This window comes from Erpetoichthys calabaricus, chromosome 15 (assembly GCF_900747795.2).
Source record: "Erpetoichthys calabaricus chromosome 15, fErpCal1.3, whole genome shotgun sequence".
NCBI lineage: Eukaryota > Metazoa > Chordata > Cladistia > Polypteriformes > Polypteridae > Erpetoichthys > Erpetoichthys calabaricus.
Window position 1 is genome coordinate 27,508,423 of NC_041408.2, and position 21,997 is coordinate 27,530,419.

The 21,997-nt window shown below is 42.3% G+C and overlaps 1 protein-coding gene across 1 annotated transcript; it reads left to right on the forward strand.

The window, feature by feature from the left end:
* The first annotated feature begins 237 nt into the window (after positions 1-237).
* On the forward strand, positions 238-21,869 carry LOC114665786 (otoraplin-like). The gene is made up of 4 exons (XM_028820405.2): positions 238-443; positions 661-800; positions 10,545-10,655; positions 21,668-21,869. Exons 1-4 carry the CDS (start codon positions 317-319, stop codon positions 21,689-21,691), a joined length of 402 nt encoding a protein of 133 aa, XP_028676238.1. The 5' UTR covers positions 238-316; the 3' UTR covers positions 21,692-21,869.
* The last annotated feature ends 128 nt before the right edge of the window (positions 21,870-21,997 follow it).

The following is a 21,997-nucleotide window of genomic DNA, read 5'->3' on the forward strand; positions in this document are numbered from 1 at the left end:
AAGTGACATTGAAACAAAGCTCACTAAGTTGGGGAGAAGTCCATAATGCCAAATATCAAACATCAGGAAGAAATATTTGAGTGAGGCTCGAATGGGGGGCTTTGAAGTGAGACCAGCTTCAGCGCTGCTGACTAGGGGGTGCTTGTTTATGTCCATTTTGAGTTATGGATCTTTGGATTTTTTTTTTTTGTTTCGGGGAAGCAGTGGGCGTTCGGTGTGGAACTGATTGGTTAGACATGTTTATCCAGATGTCAGCTCAGATGACTGTGAGCGGCTGGCAGAGTGTTTCGCTCAAAAGAAGCCTTGTTTTACAGGAATGCAGCACACCATGGCACAGCTCCTCGGCTCACTTTTTCTCGTTGGGATTTTATTTCAAGCCACAAGTGGGATTTTTATGGAGAAGTTGTCAAACAAAAAGCTTTGCGCAGATGAAGAATGTTCCTGTGAGTTGAACGACAAGTTTCAAACTTAACATTAGCATAAGCAGGCAGCGAGAAAAGTAAGGCAATGACCAAACCGACGGCGGCAGGTGCTGTGCTTTGTCACTTTTTGAGTGAACGTTGAGAATAAAGCGCCTGGCTTGTCTCTTCCCCGATGACTTTGTGTGGTGGCTTTACTTCTGATTTGCAGCTCATGAACCTCTTGTTTCTCTTGTTTCAGACACCATCTCACTGGCTCAAGCTAAAGAGGACTTCACTGCTCCTGACTGCAGGTTCATAAACTTCAGGAGTGATCAGCTCATCTATGTGTACGCCAAGCTGCTTCCTGATGAAGGGGCTGGAGAGTACTGGTTGGGAAGTGTAAGTCCACTTTTTGATCTGTCACTTGTTGCAATGGTAAGAATATTCTAATGCAGCCACAGAAATGCAGGCACTCACAACTTTTTCATCTTCAATTTCAATTTTTCAATTCGCCTCAGAGTTTATTGTTGTTATTTTGTGGTACTCTTTTTGCTGACCATGTAACATGTGCAGCACTCAACTCTTAGGGATTCAAGTTCTCGTTTGTAGCCCTCGTCAGGGTTGTACACTTGTTCTTTTTTGGGAGATTTGTCTTGTCTTCTAAGAGAGTCATGGCTGGGGGTCTGTTAAAGCCCACTGAAGCATTTCTTAAGTGATGTTTGAGCTTTACAAGAAATCAATTGTTGTTGTTGTTCTCCATGTCTCTGTTGGCTGTAGAACCCAACCAACAAGAGACTACACTCATGCCTCAGTGTAGGACTTGGGCATTTTGGAAAGGACATTCGAGAAGCTGCTTGTCACACAAGCATACAGTGCATCCGGAAAGTATTCCCAGCGCATCACTTTTTCCACATTTTGTTATGTTACAGCCTTATTCCAAAATGGATTCAATTCATTTTTTCCTCCGAATTCTACACACAACACCCCATAATGACAACGTGAAAAAAGTTTACTTGAGGTTTTTGCAAATTTATTAAAAATAATAAAACTGAGAAAGCACATGTACATAAGTATTCACAGCCTTTGCCATGAAGCTCGAAATTGAACTCAGGTGCATTCTGTTTCTCCTGATCATCCTTGAGATATTTCTGCAGCTTAATTGGAGTCCATCTGTGGTAAATTCAGTTGTTTGGACATTTTTTGGAAAGGCACACACCTGTCTATAGAAGGTCCCCCAGTTGACAGTTCATGTCAGAGCACAAACCAAGCATGAAGTCAAAGGAATTGTCTGTAGACCCCCAAGACAGGATTGTCTCGAGGCACAAATCTGGGGAAGGTTACAGAAAAATTTCTGCTGCTTTGAAGGTCCCAATGAGCACAGTGGCCTCCATCATCCGTAAGTGGAAGAAGTTCGAAACCACCAGGACTCTTCCTAGAGCTGGCCGGCCATCTAAACTGAGCGATTGGGGGAGAAGGGCCTTAGTCAGGGAGGTGACCAAGAACCCGATGGTCACTCTGTCAGAGCTCCAGAGGTCCTCTGTGGAGAGAGGAGAACCTTCCAGAAGGACAACCATCTCTGCAGCAATCCACCAATCAGGCCTGTATGGTAGAGTGGCCAGACGGAAGCCACTCCTTAGTAAAAAGCACATGGCAGCCCGCCTGGAGTTTGCCAAAAGGCACCTGAAGGATTCTCAGACCATGAGAAACAAAATTCTCTGGTCTGATGAGACAAAGATTGAACTCTTTGGTGTGAATGCCAGGCGTCACGTTTGGAGGAAACCAGGCACCGCTCATCACCAGGCCAATACCATCTCTACAGTGAAGCATGGTGGTGGCAGCATCATGCTGTGGGGATGTTTTTCAGTGGCAGGGACTGGGAGACTAGTCAGGATAAAGGGAAAGATGACTGCAGCAATGTACAGAGACATCCTGGATGAAAACCTGCTTCAGAGCGCTCTTGACGTCAGACTGGGGCAACGGTTCATCTTTCAGCAGGACAACGACCCTAAGCACACAGCCAAGATATCAAAGGAGTGGCTTCAGGACAACTCTGTGAATGTCCTTGAGTGGCCCAGCCAGAGCCCAGACTTGAATCAGATTGAACATCTCTGGAGAGATCTTAAAATGGCTGTGCACCGACGCTTCCCATCCAACCTGATGGAGCTTGAGAGGTGCTGCAAAGAGGAATGGGTGAAACTGGCCAAGGATAGGTGTGCCAAGCTTGTGGCATCATATTCAAAAAGACTTGAGGCTGTAATTGCTGCCAAAGGTGCATCGACAAAGTATTGAGCAAAGTCTGTGAATACTTATGTACATGGGATTTCTCAGTTTTTTTATTTTTAATAAATTTGTAAAAATCTCAAGTAAACTTTTTTCACGTTGTCATTATGGGGTGTTGTGTGTAGAATTCTGAGGAAAAAAATGAATTTAATCCATTTTGGAATAAGGCTGTAACATAACAAAATGTGGAAAAAGTGATGCGCTGTGAATACTTTTCGGATGCACTGTATGCATGTCATCCTGAGGCTCCACACTGAGCACACAACTGTTCATTTGCTACATCTTCCAGGTTGGAACCATCACTGCTCTTAACAGCAGGAATCAGCTTTGAATGGGACCCGTCCACACTCCCAAGAGACCAAATTAGAGTCACCTCTCCGCATGTCCTTGAAAATTTACATACAGACACCCCACTACTGGAAGGTCCCAATTTAAACAATAAAACACAGGCAGGAGAAAGCGTCAATCATTATTCTTTATCTTATTAGTGCGTATCTTATTAGCAACATGTTACAAAGAAAAAAGTGTCCTCTGCGCAATATTTATACAATTCATGGATTAGGTCACTACTCAAAAAAGGAATTCATTACATAATCAGAAAACTTTTAACATGATTGGTTACACCAAGTTGCTAATGGGACATGGCAAATGTTGATAGCTTAAATTACTTTTTAAATCTTATTTTTATTCTTAGTTTTGGAGACGTGCGAGTTCCCCTACAGGTTTATTTGGTTTTGAACAATAAGACAAAGACCTACTTCTTTATGATTCGGTGGAGTGGTGGCTCTGAGGCTAGGGATATGAAGTGGCAATCGGAAAGTTGGTGGTTCGAATCCCGCAAATGCCAGACGTGACTCTACTTTGTTGTGACCGTGAGCAAGGCCCTTAACCTGCAATTGCTCCGTCCTGGGTATGATGTTAATCTGCATTCAGCCCTGCATGAGGGCCTTCCAACCTGCGGGTTGGTGGCAGATTTGGCACACCGGCCACCATAAAAAGCCTCTCACTGGTTCCATTCCATTTGAACTAGTGTGGTGCTGAGGTGTCACCTGCCACATGGCTGCACTTGGGTCCTAATCTGGGATCCTGAGTTGGTTTGTCATATGGTGGGTGCAGCAATGTGCTGTATCAGCGCCTGCTCCTAACCTCTCCTCTCTCTGGGTACAAAACAGGAAACTTAGTACTCAGTGAAAATATAGAAAAATGATTATGCCATAAAATATAACATTTTCTCTTAAGGGGTTATATAAAATAACAAGAAATGTATTTATCATAGTGAATAATAAAATAACAGCGTCAGCTTTTAAGCATAAGTTCAGAAGGATATGAGACTCAGACACATGCCAGGTGCACACTGGACCAGGGTTCAAATTCAATTCTTACAAATCCTGGACTTCTCAGAAAAAGTCCATGCATACATTGGGAGAAGGTGTAAACTGTAAATGGTCAGAGACAGGGCCAGGAATTCTCTGAGTCAGCCAAGCTAAAGACTGCGCCACCGTAACACCCAGCTATTATAAAGATGAGTTCATTGATGGATCATAGATAGTTCTCATTGTTTGTCCAACATGACAAAAATGAAATTGCTCTGAATGAATAACGCAATTTTTTTTTTAAATATACTGTAGTCTTGCCTTGAGTGCACTCAAATAAAAAAGGGCTGTCTTAACGTACGGGCACAATGGGCACTGGCCGGGGGCCCATTATGTTTCTGATGCCTATGTATGTTTCAGTTTTGCTATCAAACCAGGGGCACCAGTGCAGTACTTTGCCCAGTGGCCTGCGATGCTGTCTAAGATGGCCCTGAGTGCAGCCATTGAATGAATTCTTGACCTCCACAGTAAAATGAAGAACTTTGAAAATTTTGTTCAGGGTTAATTAGGAGTAAGGCAGACTTCGGGGGGCTGCATTCAGATAAGATGTTAGGAATACAGCCTGTTATATTTATCAATGAATTCCTCTAGCATTTTTGTTTGTTTACCAAGTTTACACACGGCCTGACAATGACCAATAGTTTTCTCAAAAACCCCCATTTAATGTGCGTTTCTATAAATTGTCATTGAAATGCGTCTCCAGTGTCTGTTCGTGTTTATCTGCGACGTACAATGCATTGCAGCTACTAACCCGTAGTTAAAATGGGAACCTACACACTTCATAATGACCCCAAAACAAAAAGTGAAAAGAAGGTGGTAAAGTAATTTAGTGGTATTGCACAATGCCAAATATGTGAGAGGCTCATGAACGAGATGGTAGCTTCACTATCACCAGTGGTTAGTGGTCCTGGACACTCGCACAGGGCCTGTTTTTGAATAGCAGACCATTTAAAATGCACATCTTTGGGATGTGGGAGGAAATTCAGAGCATTTCAAATAAAAAAAAGAAACAAGAAAAATATGCAAACTGAACGCAGGTAGTGACATGGCCTGGGATTCAATCGCTGCCCTGTAATTAAAACTGTGCTCAGGTTGTACTGTACCAAGATGCTACTTTTAAACTAAAAAAAAAACAAAAGTATTAAAAAGAAAAAAAAAAACACCAAAAATTCAATTGAATTCTTTATTGTCATGTGTACAAGTCAATAGCGTAGCGTGGGTGTCACCCGCCCGGGGCGGAGGAAAATTCCGCCGCCCCCTTATTTAGGTATGGTTCAAATTTTTACAAGACATTATTATTATTTATTGTGAAATTTTGCCGCCCCCTAAAAGTGCCGCCCGGGGCGGGTCGTCCATGCCGCCCCCACTACGCTACGCCACTGGTACAAGTACAAGTACCATGTACAATGAAATGCTTGCTTGCATGTGCCCCCAAAGACAGTGAACATAGACAAAAAAACACACAATAAATAAATGAATATAAATAAGTAAATAAATAAAACCAGAATCCTAGGAATAAATAGAGACAGTGGCAGAAGTATATGTGCACGTAGCAGTGGAGGTGACACAAGGTTACTGATTGTTCATGAGTCTGATTGCAGTTGGGTAGAAACTGTTCCTGAACCTGGTGGTGCTCGTCCAAATGGACTTTAGTCGCTTCCCAGATGGGAGAAGGGTGAAAAGTGACAGTGCAGGGTGGCTGGGGTCCCGCCTGATACGGTTCATTTTCCTGAGACAGCGTGTAGTGTGGATGTCATGGATCGCAGGGAGCCTGTGATCTGCTGTACTGTGTTCACTACCTGCTGCAGAGCTCCACAGTCCTGAACTGAGCAGTTGCTGTACCAGGATGTGATGCATCCTGTCAAGATGGATTCCACAGTACACCTGTAGAATCTGCACAGGGTTGTGGGGGACATCTGAGACTTAGTCTCCTGAGGAAGTAGAGGTGTTGTTGGGCTTTCTTGACTACTGCCAAAGTGTGACTTGCCCATTTAAGGTCAGCAGTGAGGGTGACTCCGAGGAATCTAAAGCTGCTGACCTGCTCCACAGCCTCACCTCCGATGTAGATGGGGCTGTGCTCTGTTGCCTGTTTGCGGAAATCCACAATTATCTCCTTAGTTTTGCTAATGTTGAGGGTGAGGTTGTTGTCCTGACACCATTCTGCCAGGAGTCTGACCTCCTCCCTGCAGGCCATCTCATCGTCCTCGCTGATCAGACCTATTACAGTGGTATCGTCAGCAAACTTGAGGATGGTGTTAGAGCTGTACTTAGCTACGCAGTCATGGGTGTAGAGAGAGTAAAGCTGGGGGCTCAGTACGCTACCCTGCGGGGTGCCAGTGTTGATGGTGATGATGGAGGAGGTTTTTCCACCAATACGCACTTGCTGAGGTCTGCCGATGAGGAAGTCCAGTACCCAGTTGCACAGTGGAGAGCTAAGCCCCAGATACAGGAGTTTAGCGATGAGCTGGGATGGAATGACTGTGTTAAATGCAGAGCTGTAGTCCACAAACAGCAGCCTAGCATAACAGTTCTTGTTCTCCAGATGAGACAGGGTGGTGTGAAATGTTATGGAGATGGCATCCTCAGTGGACCTGTTGCAGTGTTAGGCAAACTGGAGGGGGTCCAGACTGTACAGAATGGTGCATATGGCACTTCAATGCAAATTTCACAATAGTGACACAGCAGGAAATCACTCAACGGCCGATTTGACAATACAATACAACCAATACTGTGTAATAATATACAGAGAGGTACATTCACTTATATTATATTTATTATGCACGCAGATAAATTTAGAGTCAAATGAACTGAAAATTAAATGAAGTGAACAACCTCAGTTACATTTCAGTTTAGACTAAGCACAGTGGGTCAAATGAAGTAAACAAGGTGCATAGACAGACAGATTGTTACCGGGGTGGTGGCTTCCTAATGCCTCCGCGCATGTCGACCTTTACAGATCCATGTGTGCTTGTGTGTGTTTGTTCATTTCTTTCTCTTCATCACCCAGCAAGTGCTCTGCTGAGGCAAACAAGCTGTCTTTGTGTGTGTGAATGTGTGTGTGTGACCTTTGACCCCCCCCTTTGACATAAAAATAAATAATACACTACTCTGTAACCCTGAACCGGATGCACAGGTTAGAGAATGAAAGAATAATACATGAAAATAATTACATTGCATTCATCTTTTGGCACAGTATGTAATAATAAAAAAATGAATTTATATGTAAACATTCTTTCCAATAACTCATTAAACATTCCATAAATATAGCTCTTGAAAAGGCGACTCTGAAGCTTTGACACCACTGTACCACAATGCCACTCCTGAATGCGATCAAAACAATGAAATACATCTTGCCATCAAAATCACTTACTGTATATGTATCCCAAGAGAAATCAACTTAATTTCTGTCACAAAATCAGACCAGCAGGGTGGTTAACTGTAGACACATTCCCAGCCCACAAACCTCTCTTTCTAAAATAATAGATTAGGCACCGGGTGAGGGCAGTGGTCTGGTGGGCCGTCATGGGAATTTTCAGAAGAGCACACTGTAGGTAAACAGACTGCTGTTAATGACTTTGGCTTGGAACAGGCAGTCCTGTAGATTTGTTGTACAATTTCTTAACTAGACCAGGGTTTGGGTTAGGGTTAGGGTTATCAGGTGTCTCAGAATAACTCCTAGGAATTGGACTAAAAGTCTGGGGAGGATAAGACTAGGACATGAGAAGTAGTTATGAAGCGCCCTGCACTCACTACCAGGGAAGAGTAGGAGATCACATTTGAGAATGAATGACATCACCTCGAGACACAAAACGGCACTGATGAAGGTGTTTTGTAGTGTCATTGGAAACCATGCTAATGCTTTGTAGTTTTTAGATACAAATGCTAAGGCTTTGTCACAAAGAGCTACCCTTAGAAGGCAATAATAACAATTCTTCTTCTTCTTCTTTTGGCTGCTCCCGTTAGTGGTTGCCACAGTGGATTGTCTTCTTCCATATCGTCCTGTCTTCTGCATCTTGTTCTCTTACACCCACCACCTGTATGTCCTCTCTCAGCACATCCATAAACCTTCTCTTAGGCCTTCCTCTTTTCCTCTTCCCTGGCAGCTCTATTCTTAGCATCCTTCTCCCAATATACTCATCATCTCTCCTCTGCACATGTCCAAACCAACGCAATCTCACCTCTCTGACTTTGTCTCCCAACCGTCCAACTTGAGCTGACCCCCTAATGTACTCATTCTAATCCTAGCCATCCTCGTCACTCCCAATGCAAATCTTAGCATTGTTAACTCTGCCACCTCCAGCTCTGTTTCCTGCTTTCTGGTCAGTGCCACCTTCTCCAACCCATATAACATAGCTGGTCTCACTACCATCCTGTAGACCTTCCCTTTCACTCTTGCTGATACCCGTCTGTCACACATCACTCCTGACACTCTTCTCCACCCATTCCACCCTGCCTGCACTCTCTTTTTCACCTCTCTTCTACAATCCCCATTACTCTGTACTGTTGATCCCAAGTATTTAAACTCATTCACCTTCGCCAACTCTACTCCCTGCATCCTCGCCTTTCCACTGACCTCCCTCTCATTCACACACATGTATTCTGTCTTGTTCCTACTGACCTTCATTCCTCCCCTATCCAGAGCATATCTCCACCTCTCCTGGGTCTCCTCAACCTGCTCCCTACTATCGCTACAGATCACAGTATCATCAGCAAACATCATAGTCCACGGGGACTCCTGTCTAATCTCGTCTGTCAACCTGTCCATCACCATTGCAAATAAGAAAGGGCTCAGAGCCAATCCCTGATGTAATCCCACCTCCACTTTGAATGCATTCGTCACTCCTACCGCAGACCTCACCACTGTCACATTTCCCTCATACATATCCTGTACAACTCTTATGTACTTCTCTGCCACTCCCGACTTCCTCATACAATACCACAGCTCCTCTCGAGGCACCCTGTCATATGCTTTCTCCAGGTCCACAAAGACGCAATGAAACTCCTTCTGGCCTTCTCTATACTTCTCCATCAACACCCTCAGAGCAAACATTGCATCTGTGGTGCTCTTTCTTGGCATGAAACCATACTTCTGCTCACTAATCATCACCTCCCTTCTTAACCGAGCTTCCACTTCTCTTTCCTATAACTTCATGCTGTGTGCTCAATAATAACAATAATTAATAATAATAATAATATTCAAAGGTTTTGTGCAAAACATTTTGTGCCACACTCATGAATTATTCATGCATTGAACTGGCCACTTCACAAGAGCAACATTGTTAAGAAGTACAGAGATAGCAAAACTGAGGCACTTAGACACACCGAATGATAACGGGCACATTTATTTAACAATGTATGGTCTCAGCTGTACTTCCAGAAGAATCAACTTTCCGTTCACCACGGTGATCCTTGTGCTTTTTCTCATTTCCATCATCTTTCAGAGGTGCGTACCATGTCTGTCTCCAGGATCCCGCATTTATCCTCTTTGAGGCTCTATTTACTGTAAGTAAAGCCTCTGGAGTCTCTGCCTGCCTCCTTGAACCTTCCTGGTTTAATGTGAATGCTTCAGAGAAGTGTGGAATACACTGTGACATTTAACTGTCAATCATCCATCTTGCCCCGCCTGTCTTCAGGGTAATATGCTGGCTATCACATAGCAGTTTGCATCCATGGCCATCTGTGTGTTGATGCTGTCATATCGCTTGTGATTCACTTGTGTGTGCTCATCCACATGCAGATCGTGGAGGCCAACTCAGGATGAATTTGACTCTCAACACTTCTTTTCTTCAACAGTTTTGCATGTTAGGCTTTGTCAGGGTTAGGATTACCAGTCCTAGGCCTGCCACAACTGCAACCCAGGTGACTTACCGTACAGGCCACTTCATGAGCACAGTATTAAGAGGGGCTTTATGATCAGGTCAGTGTGTTATGGGTACAGTTGCATGGTATCACTCCACAGGTCCATACTGTTTCCTCATGGCCATGTCACAGTGTTGCACTCAAGGCTCCCATCTGTATTGTTAAGCTGGCCCTGAAGGATCCCTTCTTATAAGCTTCATAATTAGTCATATTTTGAATTCTAAACCTTTCCATTTGTCTATCTGAATGGGCATCCAGGCTTTATTAACCCTTTTTCAAACTCATGCTCAGGTGGGATTTCCTAGTGTGCCACCCTTGGCCATGTGAACCCAAACCAGAGGTGGAAATGTGAACTGCCATGATTATAAAGGAGAGAGAAACAGAACACAAGTAGAAGAAGAGCTTGTGACGGAGAACAAAATAAATGCAAGGAGCGATGAAAATTGCCAACAGGAGGATCAAAGGAAAGTAGGGATCTGCTCCTGATTATCCCGTTGTTTTACAATGTTTGTCTCATTTTCCTTTCAGAAAACATTTACAATTAATTCTGGAATGATTCTGCCTCCAGGTTTCCAAAGTTCAAACCCATAAAGTGAAGTCATGCTTCTTTATCATGTTTTCTCTTTGACAGGTTTACAGTGAACGTTTAGTGGAGCAGATGGGGGTCATTGGTTTTTTTCCAAGCAACCTAGTCACGGAGACTAATGTTTTCAAGAAAGAAAATGTTGAAATTCCAACAACAGTAAGTAGCGTGACAAACTGCGGACATGCTAAAATGATTTCCTTCTTTCTGGTCTTTGAGGCAGCTCTTGCCAGATGTTTCCTCACTGACAAGGTAAATGTTGGTATTATTAAAAACACACCTCTAAGAACTTTGACAACAGATAAACTTCTATTAGTTTGTCAGGATGGAAGAGCTAAAACATAGTGGATAAATGGCATTTGTTTCATGGTTTTGGAGCACCCTTACACAAATATACTGTAGTAGAAATAAGTGCAGGGTGTAGCTTGCTCCATCATGACACTTGTGACTTAGTTTGATGGGGCCTTTGGCCCTTTCAAAATGCGGTTTGCTCGTTCTTCTCATGTTTGTGAGGACTTCCTTCTGTGATCCACAGATACAGTCAGGTCCATAAGCATTTGGACAGTGATACAGTTTTCATTATTTTGGCTTTGTGCGCCACCACAATGGATTTGAAACAAAGCAATCAAGATGTGATTGAAATGTGTAGACTTTCAGCTTTAATTCAAGGGGTTTAACAAAAATATTGCATGAGTTGTTTAGAAAAGACAGCCATTTTGGGTGCAGAAAAAGCATTTGATATGGTCAAATGGAACTACCTCTTCGCTACATTGGAGAAATTTGGGTTTGGCCAGAACATTTGTGCATGGATCAAACTACTGTATACCAATGTAGAAGCTCCAGTTTGTATTAGCAACATTAATTCAGACTACTTTAAACTGGAATGTGGTACCAGACAAGGATATCTCTTGTCACCACTGCTATTTGCAGTCACTATTGAGCCACTGGCAGTTCACTGTCGAAATACTTATGAGATAAAGGGGATTATTGTTCTTTATCAGTATGCTGCTGCTGGAGTATGTGAATTTCCCCTTGGGATTAAGTATCTATCTATCTATCTATCTATCTATCTATCTATCTATCTATCTATCTATCTATCTATCTATCTATCTATCTATCTATCTGTCTGTCTGTCTGTCTGTCTGTCTGTCTGTCTGTCTGTCTGTCTGTCTGTCTGTCTGTCTGTCTGTCTGTCTGTCTAATCAAAGAAGGACTGGAACAGAAAGTTTCTCTATATGCAGATGATATGGTGCTGTATATATCAGACCCACAAAATACTGTGCCTGCAGTCCTAACAGCACTATAGGAATTTCTGGTCTCAGAATCAATTTGAATAATTGTGCTCTTTCCAGTGAATTCTCAAACACACAATATTAGATTGGACACCTTCCCTTTTATCATTGCAGATCAGTTTAAATACCTAGAGGTAAACATCACAAGTAGGCATAAAGCTCTCTATCAACAAAATTTCTGTGTCTGTATGGAAAAAATTAAGCAGGACTTGCATAGATGGTCAACCCTTCATCTCACTCTAGCTGGAAGAATTAACTTTGTTAAGATGAATATCCTTCCTAAGCTTCCCTTTTTATTTCAAAACATTCCAATATATATCAATAGATCTTTCCATCCATCCATCAATCCATCCATCCATTATCCAACCCGTTATATCCTAACACAGGGTCACGGGGGCCTGCTGGAGCCAATCCCAGCCAACACAGGGCGCAAGGCAGGAACAATTAAAAAAAAAAATTAGATTCAACCATAACCTAATTTATTTGGAATTCAAAACATCCACATATCCAAAGAGCGACCTTACAAACACGTAAGGCAGAAGGTGGCATGGTTCTACCTAACTTTCAATTTTATTACTGGGCAGCAAACATACAATCTAAAAAAAGCTGGACACAAATGGATGAACATACAAAGGCTTGGTCCACTATGGAAATAAAATCCTGCAGTACTTCTTTATATTCCCTGCTTTGTACCCCAATAAGTACAAGTCATTGCTAATATACTAATAACCCAATTGTGCTTCATGTGGAACCAATGTAAGAAGCATTTTAAGACAGAGAAGCTTTTATCTGTGGCACCTCTGCACGAGAACCACCTTTTTCCACCCTCTCAAACGTATGCAGTTTTTAATATCTGGAAAACATTCAGGATTAAATCACTCAGAGATCTGTACATAGACAACGTCTTTTCATTCTTCGAACAATTACATTCCAAATTTAACTTTCCAGCAACGCATTTTTTTCACTACCTTCAAATCAGAAACTCTGTTAAACAGAACCTGCCCAATTGTCCTTACCTCCCACCTACCTCTATGCTGGAAAAAATATTGATCAGTCTTGAGGACTCAGACAGCATTTTTATAATATATAAAAACATTTTACAGTCCCTCCTTCTCAAAGATCAGAGACCAGAGGACAGTGGCAAAAGGATCTCTCACTCAACATCTCAGAAAAGGAGTGGAAAGTAGCAATGCACAGAATTCACTCGAGCTCCATATGCGCAAAGCTTAGAATTATTCAACTCAGAATTATATATCGAGCAAATCTCTCTCCCTTAAAATTGTCCAAAATGTTTCCAGCACAAGATCCAACCTGCGAACCCTGCAATCATGTTCTGGCCTCATTAGGTCACATGTTCTGGACCTGCACCAAATTAATATCATTTTGGTCCAAAATTTTTAAATGCCTATCAGACAGCCTTGGAGTCACAATCCCTCCTAACCCACAAACAGCTGTGTTTGGTGGGCTCACAGAGGGGCTTAAAGTGGAGAAGGACAAACAAACTGTGATTGCCTTTACTACACTACTGGCACATAGACTTTTCTTGCTCAACGTGAAGAATCCTAACTCTCCTATTCTAAGTCAGTGGGTAATTGATGTTATAAATGATCAGAAACTGGAAAAAATCAAATTCACACTTAAAGGTAAAGGATCTGTGCAGAACTTTTTCAAAACCTGGCAGGATCTAATCAATAACATTTTAGAATAAGCTTTTAAATTGAGGAAGCAGATTCTCTCCCCTCTTTTACTCTATTTATCTTTATTCATTTATTAATTTATCTATTTACTTATTTTTACTAGCATAAAGTTTTACTATGTTAGCCATGCTGTCTTTCTCAGGGGTGGGGGTTGATTTGTTTTGAACCTTTTTGTTTTTTTTTTTGTAAAACTTGAGTTACTGTATTGGTATGGAATGTTATCTATACTAATAAAAGGCAAAGCCCTCACTCACTCACTCACTCACTCACTCACTCACTCACTCACTCACTCACTCACTCACTCACTCACTCACTCACTCACTCACTCACTCACTCACTCACTCATCACTAATTCTCCAACTTCCCGTGTAGGTGGAAGGCTGAAATTTGGCAGGCTCATTCCTTACAGCTTACTTACAAAAGTTAGACAGGTTTCATTTCGAAATTCAAAGCGTTACGGTCATAACTGGAACCTCTTTTTTGTCCATATGCTGTAATGGACTGCAGCTCGCTGGCCGTGGGAGGTGGGGTTGCGTATCGCGTCATCACGCCTCCCACGTAATCACATGAACTGACTGTGAACGCAGTACGTAGAAAACAAGGAAGAGCCCCAAAGAGCGCTGAAGAAAACATTCATTACACAATTGAGAAGGCAGCGAAACAATAAGAAGCGAGCGAGTGACGAACACAAGCATATTCATAAGTGCAGCTAAGGCGGAAGCAAAGCACGATGTAAACCGTAAGTTTAAATTAAGTTTGGCAAGATTGCTTTTCTCCTGTACAACTATACGTTGCATTCTCAACAGTAAGCTTGCACGACTTGGTCATATTACAACCGGAGTGCTGAACTGACAACGTGGTATACAAAGAGAACTATAACAATTGTAATAAACGAACAATAAAACAATACAGAACCGCTAAGCAAGGAGAAAGGACGGCCTTATATGGCGTTCGTTTATAAAACAGAGGACAGGCTGTGTAAAGGCAGCTTCACAAAAAAACAGATCCTTAACAAATTGTTATTGGTATATTTTCCCTCAATTTAAAAAGGTTTTCTTTTCTTCTTAATTCAAATTTAAAAGCAATACTTCACCGCTGCGAAGCCCCTCTAGCGCTGACGTCCGAGGTTCGATTCCCGTAAGGGAGTGCAGTGAGTGTGTACGCCTGATGAGCCAAGAATTAGGGCGAAACACATGTCGCGTACTCTTTGCATTATTTGACAGTAAACTATTTTCAACCATTCTATGATCTGCTTCTCACAACTGAAGGCACCGTGGCGGATGTTAGCTGACTTGCTGGCCAACCATAAGCGTTACCTGGTAGGTAACCACCCATACAATCAGATTGTGATTCAGACTACGAATGCCGTGAATATATATACAGTATATATATGTTTACATAAACTCTTTAACACACTACTTCTCCGCTGCGAAGCGCGGGTATTTTGCTAGTTTGATTTTAATAAAATCAATAAAATTAAAAAAAAAAAAAAGACAGCCACTCTTATATGTGGTCCCCCGTTTTTCAGGGGCTCAAAGTATTTGAACAAACTAACATAATCATGAATATAATAATCATTTTCAATATTTGGTTGAAGATCCTTTACAGTTAATGACTGCCCGAAGTCTTAACCCATGGCCACCGCCAAGTGTTGTGCGTCCATCCTCAAGATGCTTTACTGCGGCTGTCTTCAGTTTCTGTTTGTTCGTTGTACTTTCTGCCTTCAGTTTTGTCTTCAGCAAGTGAAATGCTTGTCCAGTTGGGTTGAAGTCATTTGATGGACTTGGCCATTGAAGAACATTCAAACTACTTTGCCTTGAACAGCCCTTGGTTTGCTGTCACAGTATGTTTTGGCTCATTGTCCATCTGTACTGTGAAGCGTCATCCTATCAGTTTTGCAGCATTTGGCTGAGTCTGAGCAGACAGTGTCATCATGTACACTTCAGAATTCATCCTGCTATTTCTGCCATCAGTCATATCATCAATAAACACCAGTGACTGACTTCAATTGGCAGCCATGCATGCACATACCATAACACTGCCTTGTTTCACAGATGATGTGGTATTCATCAGATCATGAGCTGTTTCTTCTCTTCTCCATACTCTTCTCTTCTCTTCTCTTTCCAATATTCTGTTATTATATCAATCTTTGTTTCCTTTGTCCAAAGAAAATTGTTCCAGAACTGAACCAGGGTTTTAAAAATGATTTCTGACAAAGTCTAATCTGCCCTCCCTATGCTTGAGGTGTTTCAGTGGTTTACACTTTGTGGCAAACCCTCTGTCTTTACTTTCATGAAGTATTCTCTTGATTGTAGACTTTAGAAATGATAGGCCCACCTCCTGGAGAGTGTACTCGGTTTGGCTAAATGTTCTACTTCACCAAGGACAGAATTCAACAATCATCCAGCACAGTTGTCTTCTGTGGTTTTCCAGACCTTCTGGTGTTGCTGAGCTCACCAGTGCGTTCCTTCTCTTTAAGAATGTACCAGATGGTTGATTTGACCACTCCTGGTATTTCTGCTCTTTCTCTAAAGGATTTGTTTTGTTTTCTCAGCCAAATGATGGACTGTTTTTACCTGTATGGTCAGCTCTTTGGACCTCATATTAAGAGTTCACAGTGACAGCTTCAAAGTGCAAATTCCACAGTTGGAATCAGTTACACAGACCTTTCACCTGTCTAATACTTAATGAAATAATGAGGGACATGCTCCCACCAGGATATGGATCAGCTTGTCAGTCAAATGTCCATGTATTTTTGAGCCCCTGTAAATGAGGGGGTACTATGTAGAAAAATGGCTATCATTCCTAAACGCCTCATACAATATTTTTGGTAAACCCGTAAAATTAAAGCTCCAAGACAACACTTCAATCACATAATGATTACTTTATTTTAAATCCATTGTGCCTGAGCCAATTGTGCCACTGTCCAAATACTTATGGACCTGACTGCTTGTCTCAAAAGTTAGTGGGCTCTCCTCTAGTGGTACTAACTAATGCAGTCCGAGTTACAGAGTACAGTGAAATTCTTACCTGAAAGTCCAACAGTGGGCGGCACGGTGGCACAGTGGGTAGCGCTGCTGCCTTGCAGTTGGGAGACCTGGGTTCGCTTCCCGGGTCCTGCCTGCGTGGAGTTTGCATGTTCTCCTCGTGTCTGCGTGGGTTTCCTCCGGGCGCTCCGGTTTCCTCCCACAGTCCAAAGACATGCAGGTTAGGTGGATTGGCGATTCTAAATTGGCCCTAGTATGTGCTTGGTGTGTGTGTTTGTGTGTGTCCTGTGGTGGGTTGGCACTCTGCCCGGGATTGATTCCTGCCTTGTGCCCTGTGTTGGCTGGGATTGGCTCCAGCAGACCCCCTTGACCCTGTGTTCAGATTCAGTGGGTTGGAAAATGGATGGATGGAAGTCCAACAGGCTGTATGTCACCACTCTTGGCCACCATTAGATATCTCACCATTAAACAGAAGATAACTGGGCTGATCCAAGTAAACCAAAAGTCAGTAAGCATAATTCATTCAATTAAACTCAATTCAATTTAATTTTATTGTTCCAAGAGGGAGGTTTGGTTTGTTGGCAGGTTTCACAGAGAGACCACACTTAGTACAAATAAATATAATATAGCAGTGAGCAAACATGTGAGTGTGAAACATTACACATAGAAATTGAACCAACATTTGAGTCTGACTGATGACTGGTGCGAATGATAGCTGTTCATATCATGATTTACTCTGCCCCATTGCTTTGGACCAAACAATAAAGGAAATTAAAAAAAACTGCGTAAAATCATTGTTTCCTTATTGCTATAATTAACATACAGTGTTTTGTCATTAAAATGTTATGTTGCATACCCCAAAGCTATGTTGCAACATTTTTTTTTTTTAATTCTCTCAAAGATGGCCAAATTGCGGGCGGCACGGTGGCGCAGTGGTAGCGCTGCTGCCTCGCAGTTAGGAGACCCGGGTTCGCTTCCCGGGTCCTCCCTGTGTGGAGTTTGCATGTTCTCCCCGTGTCTGCGTGGGTTTCCTCCGGGCGCTCCGGTTTCCTCCCACAGTCCAAAGACATGCAGGTTAGGTGGATTGGCGATTCTAAATTGGCCCTAGTGTGTGCTTGGTGTGTGGGTGTGTTTGTGTGTGTCCTGTGGTGGGTTGGCACCCTGCCCGGGATTGGTTCCTGCCCTGTGTTGACTGGGATTGGCTCCAGCAGACCCCCGTGACCCTGTGTTTGGATTCAACGGGTTGGAAAATGGATGGATGGCCAAATTGCAGCATCACGGCACCAAGTGGCCCTCTTGAGCGTCCTCATTGACCTGCACACAATGTGACGGACAGACTCTTATCTACTAAATGAGAGGGATGATACCCTGTTTCAAAAGGTTTTTGAAGGCATTTTTGAATCTTGTATACTATACCCAGTATCATTTCTTTGTCAGCTGTATACATTCTGACAGAGTTAGATCTGCGCTTCACAAAGGGGGTGGTGTGGGGGGATTGGTTTCTTCAACAATGCCTATTTACGCTATGGATACTTATCTGAAAGATAAGAGAGAAAGTAAAAGCAGAGAGAAAGAATTCTGTTTTTGTACTGCTTCAAAGACGTGCTACTTGTAGATAATTCATGGCAGTTTTTTTCTGGGTACTTCTGACACATTCACTGACACTTTTAATGGAGTTTGTAAGCTCAATCCAACCCTATGGAAATAAGAATAATATCCAGAGTGCAGTTTTTTGTAAAAGCAGAATTTTTCTGTTTATTCTGCTGTACCATATTTGTACAACATAACCAGCTGAAAGAGGAATATCTGACCTTTACTTTGAGGTACAGAACCTGAATACCAAGTGAAAGATGATGACATAATAGCAAGTTAAAGTAGCAGCTAACCCTTTGAACACGGTCCTCCCCAGCAAAATGAAATATTTTGATTTATAAAAGTAAAATGTATTTGCTGATGACATTGTGATCTGTAGCGATAGTAGGGAGCAGGTTGAGGAGACCCTGGAGTGGTGGAGGTTTGCTCTAGAGAGGAGAGGAATGAAGGTCAGTAGGAACAAAACAGAATACATGTGTGTAAATGAGAGGGAGGTCAGTGGAATGGTGAGGATGTAGAGAGTAGAGTTGGTGAAGGTGGATGAGTTTAAATACTTGGGATCAACAGTACAGAGTAATGGGAATTGTGGAAGAGAGGTGAAGAAGAGAGTGCAGGCAGGGTGGAATGGATGGAGAAGAGTGTCAGGAGTAATTTGTGACAGACTGGTATCAGCAAGAGTGAAAGGGAAGGTCTACAGGACGGTAGTGAGACCAGCTATGTTATATGGGTTGGAGATGGTGGCACTGACCAGAAAGCAGGAGACAGAGTTGGAGATAGCAGAGTTAAAGATGCTAAAATTTGCAATGGGTGTGATGAGGATGGACAGGATTAGAAATGAGGACATTAGAGGGTCAATTCAAGTTGGACGGTAGGGAGACAAAGTCAGAGAGGCGAGATTGCGTTGGTTTGGACATGTGCAGAGGAGAGATGCTGGGTATACAGGGAGAAGGATATTAAGGATAGAGCTGTCAGGGAAGAGGAAAAGAAGAATGCCTAAGCAAAGGTTTATGGATGTGGTGAGAGAGGACATGCAGGTGATGGGTGTAACAAAACAAGATGCAAAGGACAGAAAGATATGGAAGAAGATGATCCGCTGTGGCAACCCCTAACGGGAGCAGCCGAAAGAAGAAGTAGAAGATAAAAGTAAAATGTATAAAAGTATACTTACAACAACCAACTAATGGGTCACTTACATGGGCTCTGGACTTCAAGTCCCAAAGTAAAACTGGAAAGCTGAGGCTGCACAAGTGCACACCAGAGAAAAGCTACGGAAGAACACTGCATGGCTAAAGGACCTGCGCATGCAACCCAAAAACAGGCCAGTAGTGCCAGACTCAAGGAAAAGTTCACATCTTCTAGAAGGAAATTGTTTTTTTCTAGACAAGAAATTGAATTTAGCATGTCATGGAAAACTGGATAAAGAAAATGGATAAAAAAATGCAAGAAATTAACTCACATTTCCGAGGGTAAAGCAAAAGGTAAAGGCAATTTAAAAATGACATGGTAACCGCAACGTATAAAAAGAGAAAGAGAATTTTGGGGGTGCAGAGACATCAAACTACGGATAAAATGAAGAGTCTACAATGCAGTTCGTATGAGCCAAACAATTAAGAGAAGATTGGATGTGTTTGTGCAAAGATGCTGGAGACAAACTATGGGAATAAGATTAGTAACGAGGATTTGAGAGAAAAGACTGGTCAAATGGAGCTGAGTGAAATAAGCGTATTGAGAATGATAAGATGGACAGGACACATAAGGCACATGTGTGACTCAAGAAGACCAATAAGATGTATTTCAGTAGGAAGGAGAAGAGCAGGAAGGTCAAGAAAGAGGTGGAAAGACATGGCAATAGATGAAGCAAGAGACAGAGGAACAAGAGGATGAAACCTGGAAGAAGTGGCACGGGATAGAGAGAAGTGGAGGAAGCTTCATAGCTGGTGGGGACGCAGCGTTGAAGATGATGGAAGTGTGGCTAACTAACAAAATAACCAACCACATCTGGTGAGGTTGTGCCCCACTGGTCCTTAATAGAGAAAATCCACTGTTTTTCACACCAATAATTTTTCATATGTATATCTATACATATTCATATGTATGTCTTTTTGATCATTCTTGGATATTTGCCCCAATAGTGATTTTGTGGCCTGGATGTGACACTATAAGTGTAAGCGTGTGCGTGTGTTGGCACTGCATTGTATTATTTAATGTGGCATTTTGTGATGTCCGTTCACACTGTATGCATCTATGAAAGGGATTAAACATCGAGGAATCCAAAAATAACTAGTTTTTCATTTTGTTGTGATTTGAGAAAGTAAAAAGTGTTTATCATCTTGCTTCATCGCCATTTTGTTTGACCTCAGATACCGCATTTTTGTGCACTTCCATATGAGTGACATCCAGGGTCACACCACGTGTGTCACTAGGAGTCAAGGGGACATCAACCACCTCCATACACTTCCTGGTTTCCGAGACTGGATAAAAACTGTGGTGGTGTGAGACTCTTGTGATGAAACTTTCTCCTGGCTGGAAACCTTGTTTATGGCATTCAAGTCTTTGATTTTTGGTTAACATTTCAATTCTTGATGACAAATCAGTTAGACTTTTGGTTATGACCTGGCCTTGATTTTGATCGACGCTTCATCTCCTGATGTTATTTAATACAAACTCACTTTATCTCATTCTGAGTCAGTGCACCTTGTAGCAGTGCCATCTCCTGCTTTAAGTTTAAAGCTGCTAAGATGGGCTACAGGTCTTCCTGAACACTGTATTTGAATAAGTAAGGTGAAACATTCAACAATAACTAAGATTCTTACATCAGTGGAAAGTGTGAATGTGCCACTGGCAACAAAAAAGGAGAAAGTAATGAAGTAAAGTGGCCATGTTATTCAGTTAAGCAAGATGTTCGTTCTTTGGAACATAAATGAATTTTTTGTATGTTTCTTTTCAAAATAGCTCATATTACTCACCTAGAGGAGACACTGGAGGTGCTCTTAGTGGTATACATCTGCTCAAGTGCTGCATGCATTTCCTGAAAAATGTAATCCTCAACATACAATTTCAGAAATAGTCCTGAGACATCTGTTATGTGTCCATCTCAGTAAGCGGGCACTTTGAGGAGGCTGAACCCACAAGTACTTGCAATGTTTGCCTGGTGCTTCATAATGTGTTGTCATACTTGATGTAGTCTGGTGTCCTGCGAAATCCCTTTGACGGACATGCATTGCCACAATTTTCTGAAGAGCATGAGGCAGCCTTAGAGTTGTGCGGTGCCAGCGCCAAGAGTAGCTGACACAAGGCAGAAACCATGCCTGGACAAGGCACCGGCCCATCTGAGAGGATACTCATGCATTCATTCACAACGGGATGGTTTTAGAGCTGCCCATACACCTCACCTGCATGTCTTTGGTATGTGGGAGGCAAATTCATGGAAACATCTACATGTGTAGATTTGAACTCAAGTGCTTGAAACTGTAAAGCAGTACCGCTGACTTCTGCATGATCCATAAAGTAGCCGTAATCAGGTACTAAGCACTCTAAAAGCTGCGTTGCCTCCTCGGTGTGGTGTGTGCTTTTCATTCCAATTCCTTTTTTTTTTTCTTCAGGACATCGACTTCTTCTGTGACTGAAATGATGGAGGCTGGCTGATGCAGACGTGGCTTATTAAGTGAGGGCACGCGCAATGCCTGAAATTGGGAAGGAAAAGCTGCTACTTTCAAACAGAATGCAAATGTAAGCGCATCTGACATTGCAGAATTACTGGCAAATGCTTTTTTGTGGCTCGATCAAATAAAAGTGCATGATGCAGTGCGTGTCTCTTTTCATTATTTTTTTCTCATTAGTTTTGAGATGAGAGTCTAAAAAAATCTGTAAAACAAAAGCATGCATGACCACGCACTGACATGTAAATGTTTTGTCTTACTTCTGTGACAATT